Source organism: Python bivittatus, unplaced genomic scaffold, assembly GCF_059951505.1.
Source record: "Python bivittatus isolate LINGU-HERP-01145 unplaced genomic scaffold, Pbiv_v1 ctg000440_np1212, whole genome shotgun sequence".
NCBI lineage: Eukaryota > Metazoa > Chordata > Lepidosauria > Squamata > Pythonidae > Python > Python bivittatus.
The window spans coordinates 9,361,369-9,389,305 of NW_028277063.1; the positions used below are offsets into that span (position 1 = coordinate 9,361,369).

At 39.6% G+C, this 27,937-nt stretch overlaps 1 protein-coding gene across 1 annotated transcript; it reads right to left on the bottom strand.

Annotated features, from left to right (window-relative positions):
• Positions 1-762: 762 nt before the first annotated feature.
• LOC103057547 (von Willebrand factor A domain-containing protein 5A) lies at positions 763-27,937 on the bottom strand. The gene is made up of 18 exons (XM_088142792.1): positions 27,763-27,937; positions 24,217-24,290; positions 23,042-23,244; positions 20,410-20,632; positions 19,133-19,305; positions 15,352-15,469; positions 15,037-15,203; positions 13,847-13,935; positions 13,478-13,619; positions 12,394-12,473; positions 11,229-11,343; positions 10,212-10,380; positions 6,541-6,637; positions 5,655-5,923; positions 4,876-5,106; positions 2,975-3,102; positions 2,671-2,794; positions 763-2,415 (listed from the first exon to the last, which is right to left on the bottom strand). Exons 2-18 carry the CDS (start codon positions 24,251-24,253, stop codon positions 2,336-2,338), a joined length of 2,445 nt encoding a protein of 814 aa, XP_087998918.1. The 5' UTR covers positions 24,254-24,290; positions 27,763-27,937; the 3' UTR covers positions 763-2,335.

The window sequence follows — 27,937 nt, forward strand, 5'->3', positions numbered from 1 at the left end:
TTACTTCTTTCTCATATCGCTGCATAAAGACCTTGTGTTTATTTGTTAAATTGTGCTTTTGTTCCAGATTTTTAAAAAATTTTCCTTTGCACGCTTTGCTCAATATTCTCCAAACAGTAAATAAATCCTCAAATGTGTTAATCCAGGGGAAAGAAAGGCCTCTACTTTCACTTATCTTTTATAAAATACTTTCCATGAAACTCATATTTGTTATTTGAAGTTTGTATAGAAATTCATTTAGAAGTCTGGATCTCTGTGGATCTCTAAGTCTATAAAGTGGGTGAGATTGCAAAATGCCTTTTATTTTGAGGTGGGAAATTCTATTCATTTTCTATTCATTTCTTTTTTAAATTGAGATAACCAAGCAAGGATTGGGGAAAAAAAATCAAACTCTTCATCTATTGATGCAGGCTTTCACAGCCAGCATCAATCCAATGGTGATGAGTTTCTGGGCTAGGTGCACTATGGAGTAGATCACTATACCTCTTAAGATGCCAGCCACAACTGCTGGTGAAATGTCAGGATACCAGATAATTAGACCATGGCCTATTAGCCCAGAAACTCATTACCATAAACTCTTAATCTATTCAAGAATTAAAGCCAGAACTTTGTCATTAATAACACCATGCTAAATGTCTGCCCTATTAATTTGACAATTGCATTTTTTTCCCCTGCTGAACCCTTTATGCAAAGCACTAATAACCAGAATAAGTCTCTAAGTCACAATATGGTATTAACTTTATTTAGACAAGCATACACGTTTCCAAGGTCCCCAAAACTCTTCATTAAAATGGATGTCGAGTTATATTTCATACAAAACCTAAATGAATGACTGTACTCAACTTACCAACCATTCTGTAACTCTACTTATTTCAGTTCCCTTGGCTGATCTTTGACAGTAATAAACTGAAACTGAAACAGTTCAGTTCCTGCTAATTTTAACTATAACATTTTTTATTTTCAACAAGACAGCTTCCATCCATTTTGTGTTTTTATCTCAGAAATTCTTGATGGATGCCTATAACTTCATCCCAGAAGTATGAATTCAAATGTACAAAAATATATCATGTTTAACATTGTACCATGCAGAGGTTGTGTCAGCTTCCATTCTCTTAGGGATTTATTGAAACATACAATTTGTCTAGGGATGCCTAAACTTTTTTTGGTAGGCATCAGCAAAGACTATAATCTTTGAATTAGAATTATAATACAATTATAATAAAATATATGACTGAGTGTGCAAGAAGATTGCTTGGGCAAAGCATGTAGTAGTAAATATTGCTCAAGGAGAAAGAGGAGACAACATGGGAAAAATAGAGAAATTCGCTAAGAAAATTCCAATCCCAGCGAAAACTTAGGCTGGATGAATCAATCTAATATTTCCATAGGTACACGACTGAAACCTAGGGCTATGCTTCAGCTCAGATTAACAATCAATTGATCACATGAACTATGTTCAGTTTCGAATGTGAACTAAGACCAGGTAACACAGGGAATAATATAATTAGCTCCTCTTATGGTACCTGATAGTAACAAAAAGTTAAGAGGTTGTTGGAATTGGCTTGAGCCAGTGAATTCCATATGTATTAGGATTATCACTCTTAGAGTTTCCAGCCAGTGTGGCCAGTGACTATACAGGCTGGAAGGTAGGGAGTTGTGATCCAAACTCTTCTGGAGGAACCTAAAATGGCAAAAGTGAATGCTCATCTCTCTTATTATAGAAATATATATTTGTAGGAAAAAATAAGAACCTAGAGTGTTTCTTAAAATATTAGTTTCAAGAGAGATGATCCTACTCATCAGTGCCTTATGTTCAGCATAACATAAAAGCCTTATCAACCAAGCACTTTTTGTTAAGTCCTTTCCAACATCTTCTTTTTCCCCCTCTATCATGTCCCTCTGTTCTCTTTCTTTCTGGCCTTGTCTAAATCAGTTCCAGTGGTGATACCAAGGAGAGAATACATGCTGATTGATAATGATTTTGCCTACAATTCACGCAATGAAGAAACATAACTACAAGCGTATACTTTGGCCTCAAAGCGGCAAGTAGTTGTTGGCTCATGTTCACATAGAAAGCCAGTGCATGCATTTCTCTCTTTTCAGTCATCCTGACCTAACCTGTAATTCTAGTTGGGAAGAAATTCTCCAGAGCATTTTGTGTACCTTTTTGGCACTCACCTCTGTGGCTTATTTGGGTTTTACCTCAACTGTATCTATATTTGCAGCCATTTTGAGGAAAAATATCAAACATTCTAGCACATGTAAAAGTCTGACAGAACAGCAGCAAAAATGAGTGAGAAAGTTCCACTGATTTACTAAAGAACGGGAGAACACCTCACAGCTTAAAAACCGCAGGGTTGATATCGCATCCCAGAAAAGTATTGCCGATCTGTATGCATTGAGCTAGTTTAGGACCTGCAAAAAAGAGGTAGGTAGGTATGTATGTATGTATGTATGTGTGTATGTATATATTGTAATATCACTGCATTCCTCTTCCAATATTGTTGTCATCATTGTCATCATTATTCCCCCAAACTACATTTATTGTTTTTAATTGTGCGTGCTGCCCTGAGTTACATGTTAAGTGGGCAACTATATAAATATGATAAATAAATAAATATTGGATGGATGGATGGATGGATGGATGGATGCTCTGTGTCATACACTCACCTGCATTCTCATGGAGCCATCCCAAGGCTTTTGCTTCCAATAACTCCCAGATATCCCTCTCCTCTGTGGCATGAACATGCAACCAAAGAATGACAAGAACTGTTGCCCATGCAGCTGGGGCCACCTGAAATTATACACAAGGGAGGAGAGTTGCCCAGAATAATGCCTACTCACTGTCAGAGTCATCGCCAGTTCTCCCATAAATAGGGATGCTCTCCATATCAAATAAATGCTTTCTGTCTTTATGAATGAAGACAGAGAACCTTATCCTTATGGGAATATTGGAGTTTCCTGAGTGTCTTACCTGGAGAGGTTTCTTTGCCAAAGTCTCAGCTTCATTCAGACCTAGTAGGCTGAGCAAACAGGCATCCAAAATCCAGGAGCCATCTGCATTTTGCAAGGAGACCACTTTCAAAAGAAGCGATTCACTGTCTGAAAGGAAATAAAGCCATCAAAACATAGCAGACTTCACAAGTATAGCATGTTCCGCACCTGTTCTCTAGTTGCTCTAAAAATCACAGTGCAAAGTACTCAAGGGATAGCATGGACAAGGGTAAACCAGTGTTCACTACTTTAAACCAGGCTGGAGGGGCATATTATAGTTCATTTGGAAGTTACAGGGAAAACCTGAATGACTCAGCCCTCAGGTTAACAAAAAAACTTTTTTAGATTTAGTATAGAGATCTCGTTCATCTTTAGCTAAACAAGTCCTTTTTCAAGCTTCCCTGTTCTTGAGTTTTCACATTCAGGCACATCTCAACATGCAGCGCATTTCCTCTGCCTACCTACTTACAGCCATATGAACTTGTTCCACTCTTAAGATCAGCCTCACAAGTTCAGGTCATGGATACGCCAGCAAAAAGTATCAGATCAGTTGGCACTAAAGACCAGGGACTACATTCAGAATTAATCAAACTTAGAATAGACCATCTGAAATTGATAGTATTTATACTGTACATTTGGTGAAACTGGATACATATGTTCTATGTTGTTTATACATAAACAAAATAATAAGTGTTCCCATGTATTATCTGAATGACCTCTCCATATGAAAATTTGGGACTGGAGGGACCACAGGAAGGCTATATCTGAAAGATGACACACAAATGCTGAAATAAAACAATATACAATTGATGACCTGTCGCTGTCTGCAAAGCTGCACTCTTTTACCTACAGTGCTTTACTCTTCTTTCTATTTAATGAAGAAATGCAATAAAGTATGATAGAATCTGGGGATGTGAATAGGATTTTATAGGTATAAATATACAAGTAGAGAAGGGAGGGGATCTCAATGGATTATTCTTTATGTATTTATTCATAATAATGTTTATAAACTTCTTTAAGACATTGCCTAGGTTATACGCTGTGTGCCAAGCATTTCTGTTATTACCCAGAGATGCAGAAGATCCCTTCTCTGTACTCCCCAATACAATGCTTACAGGACCCACTGGACTCTGGCTATCTGTGTCATGGAATGGAAAAGAAAAGGCATGCAGAAGATTATACAGAAGAGAAAAGAAGGTTGATGAAAAAGTATGGATGAGACCATGGGGGCAGAAAAAGACAGGGGGTTGTGTGGGGGAGCATCGGAAATGGAAAATCCACAACTAGGGGAAGGAAGGATTTGTCTTCTAAATTACAGATATTCTGTTAGAACAGAAAACTGGCTTGAAATTAAGGGTTTTGTGTATTGGATTCAGATGTCACCATTCTCTTACACAGAGTTTCCTGAGAATTACTTGCCTTTCAGGCCACCAGTTTGCTTTCTATGATGGGTACCATGACACTCGTTATGGTAGCCATTTTGTAAATAGACAAGCCCTTGGGGGCAGCCATTTTACAGTGGCATCCATGACACCACCTCAAAGTTCCAAATACACCATAGGCCACAAAAGGTAGGTTATCCCTGACTTAACATCTAGAAGTGGTAAGTGAAAAATCTCTGGGTATAGTTCTAGTCTCTCGTCAACAGCTTTCACCTTTTGGACTTGCACTTTTATTTACTTCCTATTAAATATCTCTTATCTATCTATCTTATCCTTCAAGGTCAAGCCCTTGAACAAAAAGTAATACAAATAAGAATTGAACAAGGAGATTACATACCAGACTATCCAGTTCATTGCAATTTGACAGACAGAATTTTTACTAATGAAATCTCTTTAACTGAATGCATATACTATTGCAATCCGCTGCATACAGACTTACCTGGTTGATCAAACTGATCAAAGGTTGTACTCTGAGCATTAACAAAATCTCCCGGAGTCAAATCATTTCTCCAGCCTGACGTACTAGTGGCAAAGAAGGCAGATACTGCAGAAGAAAACGTCTTTGATAATTCAACAAATCTTGTCTTAATCTTTTCATACTTGGAAGGTTCTTCTTCCAGCAGGAATAATTTGCAATCCCGCTCACAGACCTTATCAATGTTCATGCGCACTAGGAAGAAACAAAGGACATGGACATGTCTGGAGTTGATGTTCGGATAGTGGAAACAGATCAGAAATAGACAAACTGAATAAGAACACTATGGATGCTTTGTTCCTGCAGACTAACAGTACAATCCTAATTTTAGCAATATTTCTACTGACTAACAGTACAATCCTAACTTAAAATATGTGCTGGTTGGAGGAATTTACATACAGATGACACGCCCATGCAGTCACCAGGAGCTGAGCTTGTTTTGAGAAGGTATTACCTTTTCTAACTCACTGGGCAATTAGCTCTACTGCTGAACTGTTCATATTGTCAAGCACTTTTTCTCAGATGGAAAACCATGTATGAATGGACAATACCTCACATATCTATCTTCCAAACTAATCCAAAATTGTCTAAATTTCCTGCACACAACTAGGGAAACCATGCAGAGTCCATTCCCGTCATATTCTAATTATATAATTACTAAGTTATTGGAGAAATAAAGTAATGCAATACACCCAACCCAGCATCCTCTTGACCCCCAATAAAAAAACATATGTAGCTCTAACTGATGTCCACAACTTCATAAGCCATTGGTTGAGTTTGTAACAAACGACGGTTGCATAAGTTCACTGGGCCGAGAACAGGAATCCTTCGGAAGTAAACAGAAGATTGAAGTGGCTTGCCCAGGTCTGTGTTTATTAACACATAGGCAGTCTGATCACACCACACTCCAGAGCTTAGGCTTGTCTCCAATGCCAAGTTTTGATTTTTCATTGAAGTTGCTCCCTCCAGATCTTGCAAAAGGGCCTGAGCTGCCAACCGGTGAATAGGTAACCTGGAGGAATGTACAGCCATGGAGATGTGAGAGAATGCTTGAGACAGGAATGTACAGCACAACATTCCACAAAATTCTAGGGAAAAATATGTATATATGAATCATGTACATCCTCAAAGAGAATATTTAAAATTCTTGTCTTTCATTCCCAAAATCTAGGGTTCCAATTATTTTGGCAAGATGTCTTTCACTGATGATTTTTGGAACAGAGTCCAGAAGGTTGATTCTGCAGTGACAGTGACAAAATTTCTCTTAAGAAAACCCAGCCCAATTTGATTCCCCTCTCCCACTGGGTGAATCTGGGTAGCAGAAAATAGCAGTCACCACTGTGGAAGGAAGATACTTTTCACCAGACTCCAACATTCCCAGTTGCTGGGAAATGCAAGTTAGCAAATGCTCTTGATGTTATATTTTCCATATGGGCTTCTTACCAGCATCTGAGAGACTACTGCGAAATTACAAAGTTGTTTATTCCAGCAGAAATATCATATCAAATCTTTTTTACAGCCATAGACCAGCCAGAAAGAATATATAAAAACCAATAAGAATCTAAAAGAAGGGGTAGGAGCATTAGATGGGTGTAGCGGAGCATATTTGGGAGAGGAAGCTATTCTAACCTGTCATTCTCCTGAAGTTGGAGTGAGAAGGCCATCCTCTCTCTGAAAATCTGGCATTCTGATTTATACTGAAGCACAACAGAACCCTCCAATTCACCTGAAGTCTATAAAAATAAAGGTGTCAAGTTAAAGAAAAACATTATGAACAACTTGTGAATAAGAACAGGTGATTCAGATTTGAGAAACTGAAATATGATAACCCTCTGACCAAGAGGAGAGTCTGAAACTGCCTCTCACAAAGCCCTCTTGGCCAAGAGAAGAAATTCTCTTAGCTTATCACTGATGCTGTGGAACAGGGCAACAGCAGCACATTTGATTTTTATACTTTCTAAAATGTTCTTTTATTTGAAATGAGGGCATGTTATTATAGAAAGATGAATGGGGATACACTTTCTGCTCTGTTACTGCTCAGCACAAATGCAAGTCTTTCTCTCCACATACCCACATACTACTCTAGACAGGGCAGGCCCTAAGTTGCAATTTTATGATGGCCCTAAGGAAAAAATGGAGGACTAGAGATTTAGGGTTAAGGTATTGTTTTTCTATCCAGTTCCTTGCAAAAGTGGGGGGGAACCTCACTATCCTTTGTGGCTGCAAAGTGATGCTAAGAAACATTTCAAACAGAGTCAAGCTGGTCCACACAAGCACAAGAAAAGCTCTTACATCAGTGTTGTGCAAACTTGGCCACTTTAAGATGAGTGGACTTCAACTCCCAGAATTCTGGGAGTTGAAGTCCACTCATCTTAAAGTGGCCAAGTTTGGACAACACTGCTTTACATTCATACTTCGGCAGCATCTTTATTATGACTTTATTATGACTATTTAAATAGTCCCAGGATACAGGAGCATCCATGGAAAGGGGTAAAAAAAATCAAGATGTTGGCTGGGACTATGCAATCAAAGCCCTGCTCCCCTTTTTAGTGTCAGGTTATCCTGAAAAAACCAAGATAGAAGCCAAAAATTGTGTCATATGATATAGCTATGAATTCTGCAATTTAGACTCAGCCTGAAAATAAAAACTGCACACTAAGTAACATAGTTCCCATTCAGCTTTGCTGAGATTATACACAGAAGCAATATTGAGTCTCTCAGCCCACTTACTTGTCTTAGGTTAGAGATGGGCAGTCTAAAGACTGTGGACTATATATGGTCCTCCAGTCCCATTTTTGTAGCTCCTGGAATCCCTGGATCATATCAAGATCTGACAGTTAACCTTCAAATCATAGTGGCAGATTTATTTATTTTTTTGGTATATTGCCAAAAAAATATTTTTGGTATATATTGCTCACCACCACACCACCATCTCTGGATAAAACAGAAGCGAAGAAATATGTGACAGTCTTCATATTCGCAAATATAGGGATTGGTTTTATATGGTGCACATCAAAAATCAACCGAAGTCAAGTTTTGTGGCATTTCCTAATGTCTGGAAAACTAATACAAGGGAAGCCATACAGCAGCTAGTTCAAGGGCTATACTACTGAAGCCCTTTCACAGATTGATACAAAAGTTTCTAATATGAGGAGTATCACTGTATACCAGTAAGTGTTAATTTATTTCATTAAAGAAATAAAGTTACTTCTTTACCATTTTGGTTTGGTGACTTATCTGACAAGTCTAAAAATACCTGGGACTCAAATATTTGGTTTGGTGGTTGTTGAGTAATTATATAACAACCTTGAACCTAATTATCTGAAACTCACCAGGATTTATCCTCTCAGAAAAGGCAACTATGCCCGATTTTTTTTCCAGTTCTGCTAAGAAACAAAAATGATATGGGCAGTTCTCAAGCTTTGTCTTCAACTCAGCATGTGTTACCCTCTCATAAAAGGCTATCATTCCTGCAAATTTAGCTGTTTCATTGAATGGAAAACAAGAAAAAAAAATCCCATTTGGTGATTTCCAGTTATAATTAATGATTATAATTAAGCATTAATGGGGAAGGTTTGGGGTTTTGAATCAAGTTGAAGAACCTAGCCCATGCCTCATCTTGTAGGAAAGTCGTCAGTGGAAAGCAGGACCGGCCTCTTTGGGATTGGGTTGGTGTGGGAACAATGTCAGAAAGAAGATAGGTTAAGTCTGCATTTGAGAACATGCTTGTTTCTACTACCCAGAAAGGGAAGGAAGCCACAGTGAGGAAGTTAGAAGAGATGGGTACAGACAAGTGGGGCGACCTCTTTCCCCCGCCACTGCATTCCCTGCAGCTCCTTGCTATCTGTGGCTTCCTCCTTTCCAGCCCAGTAACATAGGGAGGGCCAGCAGGGTACGTGAGGCAAGGCCACATTTCTCAGAGCCTCTATTACAAGCCAGGTTAAAAGGAAAGCTGCTTTTTTACCAAGCACAAAGGCATCGTTGTGACCTTGGGAAGCTGAAAACAGGGCCCAGCATGCAAACAGGGAGCAGGAAACCACTAAGGATAGCAAGCAAGGTATACTGAAAAGGTCTGGTCACTGCAGCAGAATACAGGAGGAAATGACCAGGTTCTATGGCATCTAAGCTCAGGGCAAAAGGCCCATGACTCTGAATCTGCTCAGTAACTTTTTGTACAAAACTAAGTGAAGCAAAGAAAGGAGTTGAGTTGCTTCTGTGTCCAGACCAGACTTCTCCCATCCCCCTCTAGCCAGTGCGTTGGCCAAGCCTGGTTGACTAGGGTCCAAAGAGACTGGGTGCATGAATGATGTGTAGAGCTAGCTTTGCTTAAGAAAATCAATAAGCTTCACTGTTACTCTGATTTCACTCAGCTACTGCATGTCTTTATTTAAGGAACCTTTAGTTTATCTAGACAATCTCTGCACTCACTGACAGTGTGAATGTTTGCCTCCTCTTGTGATTCTCTGCCTGTAGGTGAAGATTGGGGTCCTTCCTCTTCCAACTATACCCAGATCAAGGGCTAGGAGAATTCCAGTAACCACTTGAACCTGGAAAGCAAGAGGGAGAGGCCAGGACTCTTGTTTCCTTACAGGGCAGTGAATGAAGTCTGTCTGACTACAGTGGGGCAGATTCCATAGGATTCCAATAATATCTGCTTCAAGGCTATTAGGGTGCAAAAAGATAACAGGAAAGGATCACGGAGTTGGGAAGCTACAGTGGTGAAACATCTCTCAGCAAACTCCAACAAACTTCACCAGGAGGAGAGCATGCCTCCCACTGCAAAGGCAGGAGGCCTTCTGTCCCTGTCTAAACACTAGAAACATGGATATTCTCCTGGTGGAGCTTCTATCAGCGATGCCAGTGGTGAGCTGAGAGGCTCAATCAAGGCTGTGACAGTGCCTTAATACAAAGTGTGGGTACAGCAAATGATCAGGAGGGCTACACACATTCCCTGGTCCACCAGCTTGAGACTCCTAAACTAGATCCTTCTGTTACAATGCTTGGGTGGAAAGCATTGCTATAATGCCTGTGCAGCTCCCACAAAGACATGGATTCTTTTATATAACGCATTTTAGAGTTTATATATCTATAAAACGTAGCTTTCTAGGCATTCAACGTAATACTTTTTTACTGTTTAATTTTATGCAGACTAAAAGTAGCCATCAAAAATGGGTTGCCCAATCCATTTTAATCACAAAGTAAGACCATGTCGTCTGTTTGCCTCTTACACTTATTGCGCGGAACCTCACACATCAATTTTACTAGCTTCTAATATTTTAGATAAGCAAGTTTGAGGCTACTTGCCTGCTGCTGACCACTGATTTGAGCATAGATAAGATAACATTCTCCTGCAAATATGACCTGTGGGGCAGGTCGCACAAGCACAGCCTCAAACCCGGAAGGCAAATCCCACTGAAGACAGATGTCATTCAGTTTTGGTTGTAAGGCTCGCTTCATAGAGCGTAAGGCCTGTAGAAAAAAGAACTTGCAGTAAAAAACTCTCATGTTTTATTAAGGGGAAGAATGGCATGTATCATACCATATTTTGTTCTTAGTAGGTTCAGAAAACCAGGTGATATGAAGGTACCTTACCTGTTCAGACAATGGAGGCATCTTGTCCAGCCTGCTCTACATGGGCACTGGCTGAATTCATGCATGGTTTGCAGATCAAGCTGTAGTGGCCTGGCTCACATAACATACTGGGCTACAAAGCATGGTTTACAAAATCCAATGGCTATGGGTATACATTATAAGAAGCCAAAAAACAGAGTATGGCAACTTGAGGCCCAAGGTCAATATGCATCCCTTGAAACCTTTTTTTTTTTTTTGGCAACCACTGGACTCTGCCCACCAGAGCCGAAAAATGAGTGGCAGAATTATCTCTCATTTTATGATAGGCAACGTAATAAATTGTTGTGGAAGTTCTAAATTTAGCACAGTTTATATAATCAAATAAAGGAAAAAAACCCATCCCAAATATAGAGGAAAAAACAGATGATTCTGGGCCCATCCATATTTGTAATATGACTCACCCCATTACACCATTGTTCTCCCAACAAATGTTAAGTGCAATCCTCAGCTATCAAAAGATTGTCCTCCTTTGTGATAAACTAAAGAAACAATTTTTTGGCTTACTGCAATATGTAAGTTTTTCAGGGCTTCAGACCAGTTATCTTTCCCAGCTTGAACTGAAGATACCTGGGACTTGGGGCCCTCAAACTTAAGGTCTATTTTTTTTCCACATATTTCAGCTCTATCCCAAGTGTGGGTGGGATCTAAAAGATTTTGGAGAGGAAGGCAAAATGCTTGTAACTCACTTTGGTCTGCATTTTCTCACTGCATTTGATGAATTCAGCATGGCCACAACCTGCTTCAGCAATACCTTTTATTAAGAGAGTAGAGACCCCTTCACCAATTCCAAAAGAAAAACATCTATAATGGAAATGATAGAAAATGATTTTTACCCACAAAACAATAGTTCAAGTTATGACAGTGTCTGAAAAAATAACTCGACCAATGTCCGCATTTTCAACCTTCACAGCATCCCTCAGTCACATGTTCACCATTAGAGTCAGTAATCCCTTCCTCTCCAATCTCTCCACTCTGTGAGGAGGGGGTGAAGGAAAGACACAAGCAATTTCTATAGGCAATCTCTCCTGTGCCTGACCCGTCCCCCCTCTGCTACAGCAGAGAGATTGGAGAGGAAGGGATTACAAGAGAGTAAACAGACACACAGTGATGAATACACATCAAAAGCAATGCGCTGGTGCTGGCAGCCACGAGCATGCTACAAAACAGACTGGTGTATTCCCCATTGTGTGCTTGCTTGCTCTTTTGTAATCCCTTCCCTTGTTTTCAGCAAGGGGGGGGGGGAAGAAAAGAAACAAGTGATTCCTGTAGGCAATCTCTCCTCTGCCTGACCCATTCCTCCCCCCCGAAGAGTGGAGAGATTGGAGAGGAAGGGATTACGAGAGAGTAAGCAGGAATACAATGGGGAATACACCTGGCTCTTTGCATAGCGTGCTCATGGCTGCTGGCACCAGCAGATTGCTTTCAATGTCCCCACTGTATGCTTGCTTACTCTCTTGTAATCCCTTCCTCTCCAATGAATGTAAATATGAACATTAATTCCCTTCTTCTTAACCATCCCAGTGCTGGGGTGAGCATTCCAAAGGATGGGGGAGTGGTTAGGAGGCAATCAAAAGCTTGAAGGTGTGAAACTGATTCGTCTTGTTAGATTCAAGTCCGCTATCCCAGCTCTGCCTGAGTTAGCACTCCAAAAGGTGGGAGAATGGGGAAAAGGAAAGCACAGTCCCAGTCAGGTGATTTCCCACTTAGTAACTGCTTTGCCTAGCAACAGAGGCGCTGGTCCCAATTGTGGTCACCAAACAAGGACTACCTGTACTTCTGAGCTTCTAACGGTTTTAATATGCCCCTTCTACAGCCACAAACTCATACTTCTGTCTTATATTCTGAACTTACCTGTGGGTATTGATGTGACTTTGAACTTCTTTAATGACTTCCATTGTGTTAGATACCGCTCCATCAGTGAATACAAACAGCTGAAGAAAAAGGAGAAAAGGAAAAAAAATGAAGCAAAATTTTGGCAAGGTGGTTCCATTCTTCTTCCTCACAAACTCAAGATAAGCCCTAAGCAAGTAACAGTGTAGGAAACACTGGTGACACCTATAATTAATTTAATAACCCACAGGAACCTCAAAGCATTTGAGATAATAAACCTGATTATATCAAGTATATTATTAAAATGAAGAGGTGAGAAAGAAAATATGTTTTGAGTGGATAGTCTGAAAGCAGATGGCGTTAGCTAGATATACAAATATTTATTTTAATTAGATATAGATTTATTTGGATTGCTTGGCCATACAAATTCTGTAATTGTTATGTTATGTAGATGTTGTAAAAGCAGCCTTTTCTAACCTGGTTCCTTCCAGATGTACCAGGTACAACTCATAATTCCTAGGTATTATGGAACTTGTAGTTAAATACATCTGTAGGGCACCAGACTGGAGAAAACTATGCTATGAGGGTGATCAGCATCATAAATCCTCCTTCAAGTTGAACTTAATTTCTGGTGAGTTTAGGGACCTGTTCATGTTGTTTCCTTGGAACTGTACTATGGGGGTGACAATATCATGTATCATACCAAATGATTTTAACTAGATGATTCCACATGTGAACATTTTCTTTAGCAGTTAGAACAATGGCTTTGGCAATAAAACATTCAATACTGCCCACTGGCCAATGGAAGTCTCCTGGTTCAAACTCTTTTGGTATAAGCACTATAGGGAAGAAACTGTTCAGTTGCCTGCAATGACCCTAAGAACAAAGAACAAAAGTACTCCACTAAGCCACAGTCAAAGAGTAGCTTGGCACAACACAGGAATAAATCCAGGATTTTTGCACATCTGTATAAACTATGTTGGGTATGTCCTGGAGTGTGTTTGAAACTGAAATTATAATGTGTAAAGGAAGGTTTGTGTATATAAAGATATACTGTGTATGTTTCCTACAAAATTTACAAGAATTTAATCTTAACATTTAGTACCTGACAAATGTATCCTTCCTGGCATGGCTGACTGTAAATTGCCTTCAACGGTTGGAGAATCTCTGTGCCTCCCATGTTGGTCACCTCCTTCACCCGCTTGAGGGACTCTAACATGGTTTTCTGAGTATATCTGACACTCTGCCTATGAAGAAAACCAGAGAGGAAATGATACAAGGGCTTAATTCTAAGATCAAATTTATCAAATGGCTATCTTGCAGCAATAAGCCTTGGACCCATTAAAAAATCTTTGCCTGGAGCCAAAAAGATAATAGTGTAGATGCCAGGCATATTTTTCTAGGGAACACAACACTGCAGAACCTCAGAGATGGAGAAAGAAGCAGCCAGCATATCACATTTTTTTATGCTTACGAGTAGAAGGAATAGTAGTCAGAACCAAATGCATAGATGTTGAAGTAGCTTCCAAGAGGGAGACTCTTCAGAAGAAAGATCAGGGTTTCCTAAAAGAGATGCTACAGTTAACTTGCTATGGAAACTAGCTACCCCCCAATTAATCTTTCAAGACTGCTTTAACATTAAAATATGTAATTCTATGCTAGATGTGCACTGCCTCTGAGGCTCCCCTCACCAGAATTCAGCAGTAAACCACGGACTTCTTCACTTTATATGGCTAAACTCACTTCCCAAGTTAGGACCTGGCAAAAGTCTCACTGACACAGTTTGGCTGAGTAAACTTTACTGCAGATAAGAATGAAGCCATATGAAGCCGTGGATTGCCCACTGCCAGTGTAAGGGTATAAGTGCCTCTTTTTGATGGAACGTCTAACATACTCTGGGCAAGTGGAAGAGGAAAAAGGACCGTTGAAAAAGAGGGGGAAAGGAAGGTATGAGAAAAAGGCTCAGTTCAACTCTGTCATAATTAATAAGTTGCATGGGAGAATTGCTTTGATAGTTTTCAAGATTCTGTTACATTACCTTACAAGCAATAAAGACCTTTCCAGAAATCCAAGTGGGTCTTCTTTCCTGCGTCTGCCAGTCTTATACCAATGGTACTTCATCCCATACCTTTTTCTTCCCATCCTTCCCATGAATTAATGTACTCTACATGCAGTTTTGCTAGCCTGAAGCTGGACAATTATTGAGTGTTTACATAACTACTAAACCTGGTCTGAGAACTGCTGGCTCTGAGCTAACTGTTCACACTGCCATTCACTGTGGTATTTCCCATTCTACCCCACAATTTTTATTTCCCATTCTACTCCGCAATTTTTATTTTATAGAAGGACATACAGACCCAAACAATTATTGGCATACAATTTATATTCAACTAAATGGGTGGCACCCTAAGAGCTGTATAGTACATTCATCGGAAGCACAAATGGGGAGGAAAATCCACTTTTCTGTAGAAAAAGAAATGGTTAAATACAAACCTTCAATTGGAAACTGGATTTTCAGACTGTATGTAATTAAGATTTCTGTGAGCTTAATTTCCCATTGGATTCCTCCCTGCAAGCCCAAGTGCTACCAGATTTTATTTATAAAATACCCCTCCTTGTTCAAAGATTATCTTATTTTGTCCCATTCATCCAATCAGATGGTACCTTGGCTTTCTCAATGCAGGATGGAGAATCCTGGTCAAAACTACTGAACATGCTGCCAGAACAATCTACCAAGAACACAAATTCACCAGCTGCATTCAAAGCAGACTTTAGAGAAGGGACGGTGGGATACATGGTAAGCAGAAGGACTGGGTCCCCCATCAATGAGCCTATATTTAAGAAAAATAAAGAAAAGTCATCTCATCACAGATGCAGCAGATATTTCCACAGAAAGATGTTCATTACCCTGGACATCCGTACTTGGCCCAGGCTTGTATGCTACAACCTCTTCTTTCCCCAGCCATAGTTTTTGCTCACCTGGATCAGCCCCAGGTTTCCCAGGTTCAAGCAAGGCACTGGGCTTATGAACCTCTTCCTCGTAATATATCAGTAGTTCCACATCTCGATCAAAATGATGCTCTCCAACCAGTGAAATCTTTGTCAGAGGCAGAATAAACACAAGCAAGAGTTCAAAGGTAGGCTAGGCATGAAACACAGAGCGATTAAGTGCTTCTCTACCCTCAAGTTTGTCTTTGTAAAAATCCAGTCTCATTATTAGATGATCAACTGCATTCTGGCCAAGGTTAAGCTCTTGTCAAGTTCTTCCTCACTTTATCATGAGAACTGGAAGTTGCAGTCACAACACATTTGGAGAGTGCAATTTAAAAAGGTCAATGCTATATTTACTGTTGTGTCTGTGCTTCCAAAAACAAAAGGGAATTTAGTTTTTGATGGCTATGATTTGTACTGTAAGTTGGTAGGATTCTTCCGGTTGGCTTTTATAGATGTTTTGAAATATGGACATGTTTTATCCACTGCTGTACTGTCTCCTCCAGTTTTTGGTGCTACTGCCTTAACTAGTTTATAAAAGGCAGGGTTCAGCTTACTTTTCCAAGTCTTAGAAATCCAATACTCTGAAATTAGAAGCAAGTAATTGTACTTTGACTCACAGAATGCAAGAGGAGACACTGAGAACCAAGCCACAGTGTAGCAGAATGTCAGCACTTCATGGAATGTTGGGAACAACCTTGAACATATGTAAATACTACCACAGTGAATTCATTCAGGTCAGTGTTTATTGTATGCTTACTTAATATTAATCGTATGTGGGGTGACTTATATTGTACCACAGAGATTTACACCACAGAGGTGATACAAGTCTTTTCACTAAAGCAAAGTGGCAATGTATTCCCTTGAAATTTCTCCCTCTCTTACACCTGCCTTACACTAAAATCAGAAGAGTTTTCTGCACAGGCTATGCTGAACAGAAGACTCTTCCAACTTCAGCAAGGACATGGCAAAGAAGGTGAACAGGACATTCTTGCACAGCACTCACCAAAGTTTTTGTGAGTTGAGCCACAGAAGGCTGAGTGGCTCATCTTCCTCCCAAAGCTTGGAGTCAGCAGTGTTGAAGGAAGAGAGGGAGCTTGAAATAAATAGTGCCAGACAAGGCAAGTCACATGTTCTCTTACAGTGCTTGCCAAAACTTTTGGCAAGTGATGCAGAAGAGCCCAAATAGCACCATATCCCACAGTACTTGCCAAAGTCTGGTGAATACTGCCTGAAAAGCTGTGCTAAGAAGCATGCTACATAAAGCACAACAAAAGGAAACAATATTGTATAGTCACTTCACTTTGCTCTCAAGAAGGTAGTTTGACTTACTGTGGAGCATATTTCTGGTCACCAAAAGATGGACTAGACAGGCAAGGATTAACTCCACCTCTTCTAGCTAAAAGACACATTGAAGCTTCTTCCTGTCCTTTGGAAGAAGCCCCTTCACTTCAGTCACATGTACTGACTTCAGCTGAGTTTAACTGGTTTAACTCCTCCTTTATTGTAAATTCCACTTCAATATTAAAAACTTGCAACAAAGAGACAGCGGAACAGAAGAACAAGGTACTAATAACATAGCACATAAAATAATGAACATCTCAACTCTTGCACCGCTTTGGGTATTTTCTTAAATCTTCTTTGCTGACTAAGTAGGATCCTTACTTGGATCCCTCTTCTGGCAACCAGAAAGATGTTTCATGGTAAGTTCAACCACCATTCTCAATAACCAGAGATGAACCAACATGAAAGTGGTATTCATAGAGTGGGTCAGTATCAGAGTTTATAGCAGTCTTTGTGACCCAATATGGACCAAAGCTTGTGTCTGCAGAGGTGAACATATCTAGTTTACAATATTTTATAAAAGAGACAGATCCACCCTGAAGCCTCCCCAACAATGTTCATTAACAATACTCCTGTTGTTAAGGCTGCCAAGAAAGATGTGCCCTTTACAGAGTACACTTTGAGGCAGGAATGGGAGTGCAGGTTTTTTGCTAGTCAGCTGGTTACCCTTCTAATATTTATTTGAGGTAGAGCCTCAGAGCCCTGCACACTTCTGGTCTGAGCTGGGTGCATTCTCTGTGTTTAGGCAGAAGTTGAAAAGCACAATTTCTTGTGCTTGGTGGAATCTGGCATTAGATGTTAGGCATAAAGTAGAACCACCAGGTCCTGGTGGAACACATTCATATCCCCCTTGAGAGTTCCCCTATCTTCCAACTCTCCATGCCACAGAGTTACAAGAAGCCAGTTTCCAAATAAAAATGTTAGACATAATCTGTTCAATGGGTTTGAGGGGACAATCATGTAGACCTGAGTACCAATGAAAAGTCCCCATGTGAGGAAAACAGGGAATCATGGGGGGGATAGGAGCGTGCTTGTAAAGAATTGGCACACATGGGTCACACATGGCCCTAAAAGCTGGATCTCTTTCTCATCCAGAAGAACACAACCTAACATGGCTGTCTATCTATGCCAAATGTTCACCGCTACCACGCTTTCCAGCCCCATCTTCATGGAACCCTATTGCCACTGCCCTAGGTTTTTGTCTTATGTGCCACCATTCAAAGTGTACCAAGTTAACTGACAGATCTGGTGACTGTGGGTGGTGGCTGCTTATCCTAGGGCCAAGATGGTCTTTACTGCCAAAACTAAAAGATTTAGGTTCAGGTACTGTTCCATTCAATTTCCAGATGTATAACTGTAGTCACTCTGGGTTGGGTGTAGTACTGAGACAGGATGACCAGACATTTTAGATGCCGCAGGAATAAATATCTGTCTCCATCAGGGCAGAGAACCAGAGTCTCCTCTATGCCAGATCAAGGTGAACAAAATTACTTGTACATTCATCAGCTTACCTTGCACACAACCTTGGATAGTACTGTACAGGTTGAAAGTGTACGGGGATGTTCCTTAGGATGCCTACTAGGGTATCCATCCCCTTGTTTTGTTCTCTTGGAATCTGAGAAGTATTTCACCCAATTTTTGTCTTCTCTTGTGAACAAATTGACAGAGGAGGATTCCCAACTCGCTGAAATCTTATGAAAAGTCTCTGGACATACAGTAGGACCTATTTTCTCTGCACCAGATGCTATTGACTGAATCATTCTGTCATGTACTCCACTTTATTCCACTGATATGGACTGGAGATGTTCCTCTGTTCATGTGTGCCCTTCCTCTGAAGGCTCTTTGACCTGGATCTTCCCTACTGAGTAAACCAGCTTTCACTGTAGGGTTGTCTGTTCCCACCAGTCATGGCAGTCACGTACTTGATCTGAAAGCACTTTCAGTCATACTGTCCTCCACTCCAGTTGGTTGATCAGCAGTATTGACCTGAAATGGGACCATGTTCCCTGCTCGCTAAGATAATCTGGGGAGGCACACCCTCAGTACAATCTGTTTTGTTCAGCTCCTGGATGGGGTTGAGTTTTCTCCAAAATTGTCTCACATCTGTGGAACTCACTTCCCAATATAGGGACTGAAGTCCACATTTGCCTTTAAGGCTTTGAAAATACATCTGTTGCAACTGGCCTACAGTGTTTAATTGTTTATCCTAAACTGTTATTCTGACATCAGATTTCATAATTTTATATGTTTTAAATACCTTATTTTCTGCCATTCATCAGACTCTAAGAGACTTATATAAGTTTCATAAATAAATTAAACATTTTAAAATGACTCAATGTAGGGTTTGGGGCACTTTGTACACCATCCAGCAACTGGTTGGTAATCTAAAAATCACATCAATCAGTTAACAAATAATACTCCTTACCAAAGCAATGGTGTGATCCTCTGTTGTGTACTGCAGGGGTGTGAGAGTACAATTTGACTCCACATGGGAAATTCTGTAAGGAGAATCCAATGTGACGTTGAGGCTCAGAGTATAAGGAAGCTGCTCCTTGGGTACTTGTGGTACATTCTGAGTAATGCTGCCCTCTTCTGAACCTGCAGAAAGCAATATTAGAATGCATGGAAAAACCTCAGAGTGACATAATTTTCTCAGTTCTATACACAGAGTTAGCCTTCCCTAGTTCAGTGCCCTCAAGATGTGCTTGACCACAGCACCCAACACTACTAATCAGATGAGTTGTGCTAATAGGGTATGATCTAACATATCCTCTAAGACTGTGAAGTTGGGAAAGCCTGAATTAAGTTCTTACAATTCTGTGCTCCGAATCATTCAAGGCCAAGGCCAATTTTTATTGCAAAAAATTGGGAGGAGGCAAGTAGATAGCATGGATTAAAGTTCAGAAGATAAAAGGATACCTAAGGAACTTTGGTTATTCCCACAATGGGACATGGCTAATGTACAGATTAATACAGACTGATGGAAATCCTAATTATTTTTCTGTCCTGAATTTCTTAAGTTTGTGAGGAATCCACAATAATGTACAGACATTGAAAAAACAAGAGTGGAAATCCATTTATCAAATTCCCTCCTTGGCTAAGTTTACAAGCCACTAGAGGAAGACCATTTCTATCCCCAAACCCATTTCTATCCCCAAATTCACATTTATCTATGCCTCTGATGATGTTACCTGCCTTTCAGTTGCATTATTTATTTTTGGCTTGTTTTATTGATTCTATTTTAAGACACCATGAAAACATTCTATATGGAAGGACAAGATGTGTATAAATGAATAGCACCAACTGATGCCATCCTAGATTGCCATGATCTTTCATCATTATGCAAGGACCCATACCTCAACAACAAACTACTGGAGCCACCCAGCCCTGCTATTTCATATACTTGCTACTGATGATGTTTGCCCTCTCCAGTTAAATGAAAATATGGAGCAGAAGTCTCTGTCATCATTGCTTCTTCTGTCCCTCTGCATTATGATGCCAATTGGGGCCAGAAAATGGGCAAAGCAATAGGAGAATGAAGAAACATCCAAAGAACTAGCACTAATATCTCAGAAGTATGAGCAATCACTGAATCTATCAATTCCTTAGGAAGTAACAAAGGGTAAGGGTTGAGGATAGGAACACAGCCAATCATCTTGGTAATTAACAAGACATTAGTAGGCAGCAAGAGCTATTCTTTACCTTGAGGCACATACCGTGGCTTTAACACAACTGGAAGGCCAAATCGGATGGCTCCATCAGGCTCTGGAGAAAATGCCTGGACATAGCACAGCTTTAAAGTAGCTTCTCCATTGGGAGGAAGATTTCCCAGCATGCATCTGAAAATATCCTTGCTCTTTGGCTCTTTTTCAAGCAGGGCAACATTGCTTCCCATTATTAACCCAGTGTCATACAATGTTCTTGCCTAGTGTGATGAGAAAAAAGCATTTGTGAAGACAGTCAGATGATAGAGATCACAGTCAGCCAAATAAAGTAGTCCTCTTCATACATCAGTGTCATAGTGTTCATTCCAAACACAAGCATGGACAAGTGCACAGTTCTGCCCTTCTACTGTTGTTCTTAATTAGCAAAGTTACTTCTTTACCTGACAAGGCGCTCCATACAGGAAACTCTGTCTCTGCTCATTCTTTTCTTGCCTGCAGAAACAACTTGCTGTTGCTAATGTCTGAAGAAGCCTAACTTCCTGGCCATATCCTCAACCTTGTGGTCTCAGGTTCTTAGTTGTTAGCAAAAAGTGCACTGATTTTTTAAAGTTGTTTTATTTTACTATGTACTTCACATGGCTCTTGTTAAAATGCAAAGCTATTTTAGATCTTTATCTATACATGCAGTAGGGAAAGGCAGTGGCAAAGGGGGATGTCTCTCCCAAGTCCTGTTGTGTTGCTTTATCATGATGGTGGGGGTGTTCCTGGGAGGGATGAGCAAAGAATGTTAGGAGTGTATGCAAGAGTATATAATACCAGCAGGGTTATCCAAGGTGCGAAGTCAACCCAGCTGCCCATCTAAAGCAAGTAAGCACCTATATTGGCAGCAGTGATATAGGAAGATGCTGGAAGTGGAAGACTGCTTTAGCGACAACAGAAAAGGCATCATTTCATACTGCATAGGGAAGGCAGTGGTAAACCACTCCTGTATTTTACCAACAAAACCACATGAATGGACAATATAACGTCATTCACAATATAGAGCGGGATGATGGGCCTCTCGGGTTGGATGGCACTCAACATGCTACTGAGAAAAAACTGAGGATCTTTTGGAGTTCTAATGGTGTTTATGACATGGCTAGATTAAAGTCTAGATGTTGCCATGCAGGAAAAGAAAATCCAAAGCTGCAAAGATAGAATCGCAGTGGAACATGGAACATAAGTAGCATGAACATGGGAAAGCTCAACTTAGTGATAGATGAAATGAGTTGACTACATATTGACATTTTAAGCATCAGCAAATTGAAATGGACTGGAATTTGACACTCTCAGTCAGAAGGTCATCCTGTTTCCTACTTAGAACATGAAAAACAAAGAAGGAACAGTGCTGTCATAGTCAGGATATGGAGCCAGAGGAACTGTGGAATGAAATGAAAAATATTGTTAAGGATGAATATGAAAAGAGACTGCCCCAAACCAAGAAACAGAAGAAAACAAATTGGATGTCAGAACAAATGGTGGAAATTGCTGAGAAGAGAAGGCAAAGCCAAAAAAAAGATCTCAGGAAAGTATTTAACAAATAAGTTTAGAGAGCTGTTTGAAAAGACAAGAAGCAGTATTACAATGACATCTATAAAGACATCAAAGATGGAAACAGACATGGAAAAACAGAAAAGTCTTCCCAAAGAGCTCTGAAGTCAGAAGGAGGTTCCACTCTTGAACTGGTACGCTAAAGGACAGATAGGGACTGATTCAAAGAAGATCAAAGATGGAAGAAGTACACTGAAATACTATACAGTAGAGATGTCAACATTCAAGATATCCCCTACTTACAAAAACATCTACGTAATACTAGAAGATCTACTAATTATATCAGCTCTTTGATCATTATCAAATCTGAAGGCTACAGGAATTAGTAGAATATCTACAGAAAAGAATCCGTAAGGTTCTATTCAAATTATGTCAGCAAATCTGGAGAATGACACATTAGTCACAGCCATTTTTGGAGTTCCCACAATACGTTAAAAGAAAATTAGCTGGGTTTGTTCCACACAGTGTGCCACAAATACAAAACGAACAAAAAAACCCTAATCATGATTAATATTAGTCCATCTGAACACTGGGTTTCAGTTAGTAGGAGAAGATTCTCAGTCTAGGTATGTAGAAAGTGTAAACATGCAACTTTCATTCACAAGTAAATGTGAGAAAAGGAAACTAGAGCTTTGCTACATAGGGAGAGGTGCAGGAAAATAACAACAAGATTTGAAGCAGCAGTGGATATAAATTCTATACCAGTTCTGTCACTAAACAATGACTGTAAACTGTATGAGCAAACATTCCTGATTTACAATACTTAGTACCTAGCCATGCATTTCCTACTTTCTGACAGTCTCCAGCCTTATTAGTTCAAATCTTGGGGAGATGAGACACTTAACACGTTGCACAGATTTATCTTTTTAAGGTTAGTGTGTTATCTGAATACAGCCAATGAGCTTTCATTACCAGAATATGGGATGGAGAGCAGGCTCTACAGATCTATGGAGCACTTAGTGACTTGCACAATTTATTCTGAGCACAAACAAAGAAACAGCTCTAAAAAGCATAATGGGATAGTTTTCAAGAGGGAATCAAATTGGGCATCAACCTCTCCACCACCATTTCTCACATACCTCCTCCCTTTTCATGAGTTGTGATTCAATTTTTTGACCATCCATCAGACCCTCAAAGGCATAGACAGCAGCTTCAGCATGCACAGGGAAGACAAATTCAACTTCCAGGGGGACAGTCTCCTGGTTTTTGTAATGAAGCTGACATGTAACATCACTCAGAAAGCCTCGGATCAGCACATCCACTGCTATGTTTTGCAAGGGCACTGGTTCCAAAGCAAACAAACAAACAAGAGATCAAAAGTCTTTTCAACAAGTAACTTTCAGGGCTGCATATGGCCCTTGAGTCCCCCTTCCTGTTTTGTATCATCCAGACTCCTTCCAACGGTGGCACTCAATTTTGATGTTTAGCTTTTTACAATAGCTTGTAGATGTTTGTATAACTTTGCATAACTTTTATACCTTTTATGTCTTAAGATATATATCCTTTTACCTTATACTTTTTTATTTTTATGTTTCTTTTTAATGACCATACTCTACCCCTTATGCTGGCCTATGACTGTAATAAAGATTGATCTCACAGTTCCTAACAATCAATGCCATTTTCCTGATATTTACAGGCAACAAATTAATACATTGTACTGTAAACCTTCAAACACAAAGTTTTTAAAAAAATTATTTGCTGTTAGAATAAAAGGAAACTACTGACCTTGCCTACATACGTAATAGAACCTCATTCACCTTGAGCTATCACCCTAAGATATGACAGATACGCTGTTGTATCTTCCTATTAAATGTAATCCCCAGCTACTAAAAGGTAAGCTCACCATCAGCCAAACAACATGAGCCATATGTTGTGATTTTCTCCAAAGCAGATATACTGAGTATTACATTGATCAATGCTAGAATTGGTTCATTAAGTGCTGGCTGAGTAAGTTCAACTCCTGGTGATTGCATGGACAAATGTCGCTTGTCTCTAGTGGTAATTAGTAGCTCTTCCAAGGATATTTTAATCATTTCTTTGTTCCCATTCATCCACCTTATTGTTTTCCCCTAATTCTCTCAATTTTGCTAAGCATTTCTCTAATCCATCACCCACTTACATCAAAGTATTTAATTCTTCCTTTTAAAACACACATCCTTCTCTTATTAATTACATGAAATTTCTCCCTCTTCACTTAACTACAATAAATGCATGCATATGACCCAAAACATTAAGTATCTTTTCTTTAACCTACCTTTTTCAGTTATGGTATCAACAGGGCTTTCATCCATCTTTGCCAAAGGAAGAGAAAGTCACCAATGGGGTTTCCTGCCATTTTCACATAAAAAAACACAAAAACTGTACCCTAAGTCCATAAGCAGACAATTTTAAAAAACATTTCCCCCACTGAAACTACACTCTTTAGGCATCCAAAAATGCTAAAAATGAAAAAAAGTCCACAAAAATACAAGAAACATCCATGAAATTCTTTGACTGTAAAATATGTTTAAACTGAAAAAGACAAGAATCAGCCAGCTACATTATTTATGAATGGACAGAAATAGTTGTAAACAGCAAAGAAAAAAAAAAACTGGGAAGGGTTTTTCTTCTTCTTTTTGGGCACAGTTCTAAAAAGTGCTATGCCTAAAAAGTGCTGCGCCTAAAATATGTATTTCCAGGGTCTCATCAGTTTATAGAACTCAACTCCATATCAAACTCCAGATAATCTCCTGGGTCTTATTGGATGAAACTCAATTTCTAACGATTGTTTATCAATAGAGCATAGCCAGATTCATCTTCTCCTCTGCACCTCAGAATTACAAACTTTGTCCATTCACCTTTGCCACTGCCTTGTTTGGAGATGCTTAATTTGACTTCACAGTCTGGTCTTCAGCCTTGAGGCTGCCTCATAGGCACCCATCCAAATATGAACCAAAATTTGGCTCTGCATAGCCTTCCGAGATCAACCAAGGTCACTGTCAGCTCTTCAAGGTAGGCCAGGCCGAGAAACAGACTCCACAAGTTTGATGGGAACTATACTTTATTGATCTAAGCTACAGTAACACGATCATCAAAGCCTGATTGTGCCTTCCCTTCCCTACCTCTTATATCCCAATAGTAGAGCCATTCTGACCTTCTTTTTCACCCTTTCTCTGTTTCTGGAGTTTAAAACACGTTTTTCTTTTCATAATGATTTCAGAGTATTTTCCCCAAGGTCATCTCTGTAGCGCTCTACAATCAGCTAGGCCCTGCATTTCAATGGAGGTGACTAAATAAAAAAGGAATCCCTTAATCCTTGGCAGAATGCTAACTGTGTCCTGTCCTAAGACAGTGAATCATGTATGGAATGTATTTTTCTTTTATTGAAACACTGATATCCACTGATTTCTAAGGAAATCAAGGGGGTCTACATGGGGCCTCCATTCTATCATTACATTCCTTCCCTATCCTCCATTTGTTTTTCTCTGTCCCTCTCTTTTATTGCTTGTTTTTTGCCTCCTGAAGATAATGGGCCAGTATTGGGGAACAAGGAGGAAAGCCCTAAATAATGAAATAATTCCTGAAATTCTACTTAATTTCTTAGTTTTACTGCACTGATTGAAAAGTGTCAATTCAATGAACATTCTGAGTACTGAATTACTGGACTGGTACTCCTTTCGTGTTAAGGCCTGGGGCAGTTAGTAACACTGACATCCCCTCCAAGTCCCATTTGATCAGACATCTAACTGGTCTTTCCAACAAAGGACCACATAGGAAAGAGCAGGAACATTTTTGCAACTTGGGATTGTGACAGAATCTCTCTCTCGGTTAGTAGCCTGGACATTATTTTTGTTCCATGGCATGTCAAGTCCAAAACAACAGTGACTCCAGGGAAACAATGTCCAGGGAATCTGGCACATTTAAGGCCACTGCTGATGCATACCTTTCTCTCCATGCCCATATTATCCATTAGGTACAATAAGCACAGTGCCTAAGGACGACAAAACTATTGGGAGAGGCATGTTACAGGTTCCATCTATAAAAGAGTGTCATCTGTGGGACGCAGGAAGAGAGCCTTTTCTGCCATGGTGCCCAACCTATGGAACATTATCCCCCTGAACTTCAGATTAGACCCAACCTTCCTGGCCTTTAGGAGGGCCCTGAAGACATGGCTCTGCTGCTGTGTCTGGCAATGGTGGAGAGCTTTTACAATGGCTGTGTTGAGCTGATGTAAGGAGGAATCTGCCACTGATCATGATTTTTTGTTTTAATTGATTACAAAGAGTTTTTATATGTTTGTACATGGTTTTTAACTTCTTTTTACTGGATTGTTTTTCACCTGTTGCGAGCCACCCGGAGTTGCTTAGATTACATACAAACTGAATAAATAATTTTAAAAAATGAAAATATGGAAAATAACAGTAAAGTCAAAACCCTAAAATTAAATATATTCAAGTTGGTATTACTATTTATTATGCATATACTTACTGCAATTTGTGACATCATTTAAAATATTCATACTTAAAGAATGAGGCTAAAATATCGGCAATAAAGAATATGAAGAAATATAAATCTCTGAATTATTATGGTGCCCTTTTTAGAGAGTTAGAAAATAATTTTCTATCTTTTAAAAAAAAATCATGAATATAAACAGCCCAATAATTATATTATTTAATGTGATAAATAATGTTCATTAACATTTTACTTAACATTTTATTTAAATTATAATTAATTAACAAACACTGGCAAACATGTTATTAAAGAACATTCAAGAAGACTTGGGTTTTTCAGGAGTTAAAATTATACATTTGGCAAATGTTGACTTTGCAGCATCTCCTACTGGCAAATTCATAAATTACAACATCAGTGGCTATTTGTTTTCATAATCACTTTTCACAGAAAATAGAGAAAATATCATTTTGTTCGTGTATAAGGTAAAGCAGAAATAGTTTCTGACGTCATTTAATTTGGAGAATGAGCATTCTCCTTCTGAATTTGTACCAAAACCTGATAGGTAAATTCTTAATGTGGTATTTGTGTTTGGGAAACTTGGGTCAAGGTTGCATTGTGTTTGAGCAGTCTATGGAAAGCCTATGAAGATAAATGTGCCTAGGGGATACAAAAGTCTTAATGTTTCTCTCTTTAATGTTTTTAAGCCCCCAAGTATCTTACTGTACCAGGCAACCTTGGCATGAGAATGACCTTGTAACATTGCTTCAGATCACATTTTCTGCTATTGTACCTGGCAGGATATAAAAGCATAAAACCGCATTTCAGTCATGTTAATGCAATTAAGACTGATGGAAAGATAGATGAAACAGATTAAGTTTTCCATTTTTGTAACAGATATTCTCGAAAACATTTTTTTTCAGTAATTCAATAAATAGAGCAGAAAGGTGATTCTTTTACATAAGTATCTTTTCTAAAAATGCAGATGGAATATTAACAGCATATGGAATCTAAAAAATACAGAACTCCTGATGCCAGAGGGGAGAGTACTAAACGCTGCCCCACCCCCGGTTTATTTATTTACTGAATTTGTATGCTGCCCATCTCCCCCAGAGGTGGAGAAGGTGAACATGCAGCAGGTTTGGCCTATATGCAGGGAAATGAAATCTGCAAAAAGGAAGACAGAGAAAGAAAAAAAAGTAAAAAGCCACACGCAGTGGAGAAGGGGGAACTGAGAGCCCTGGATAGCGCAACAGTGCGCAACAGACGGGGGGAGCCCAGACGGCAAACGCCGACGAGCCTCTACCGAACAAAGGACATACTCATCCCTTGGAGAGGATCTCCGCATTCAGCGACAAGAGGATATACTCACAAAGAAAGGCGAAAGGAGAGACGCCTCCAGTGAATTCTTATTTTACGCCCTCCTGCAGCCGCACTCCGGGGAAGGGAGACGCTAGTGACGTCACGGCAGCTCCTTTGGACCAGCAGTCGCATCAACGCAAAAGCAGAGCAACCGCGCTCCTCCGCAGCCCCCTTCCCTCCCTGGA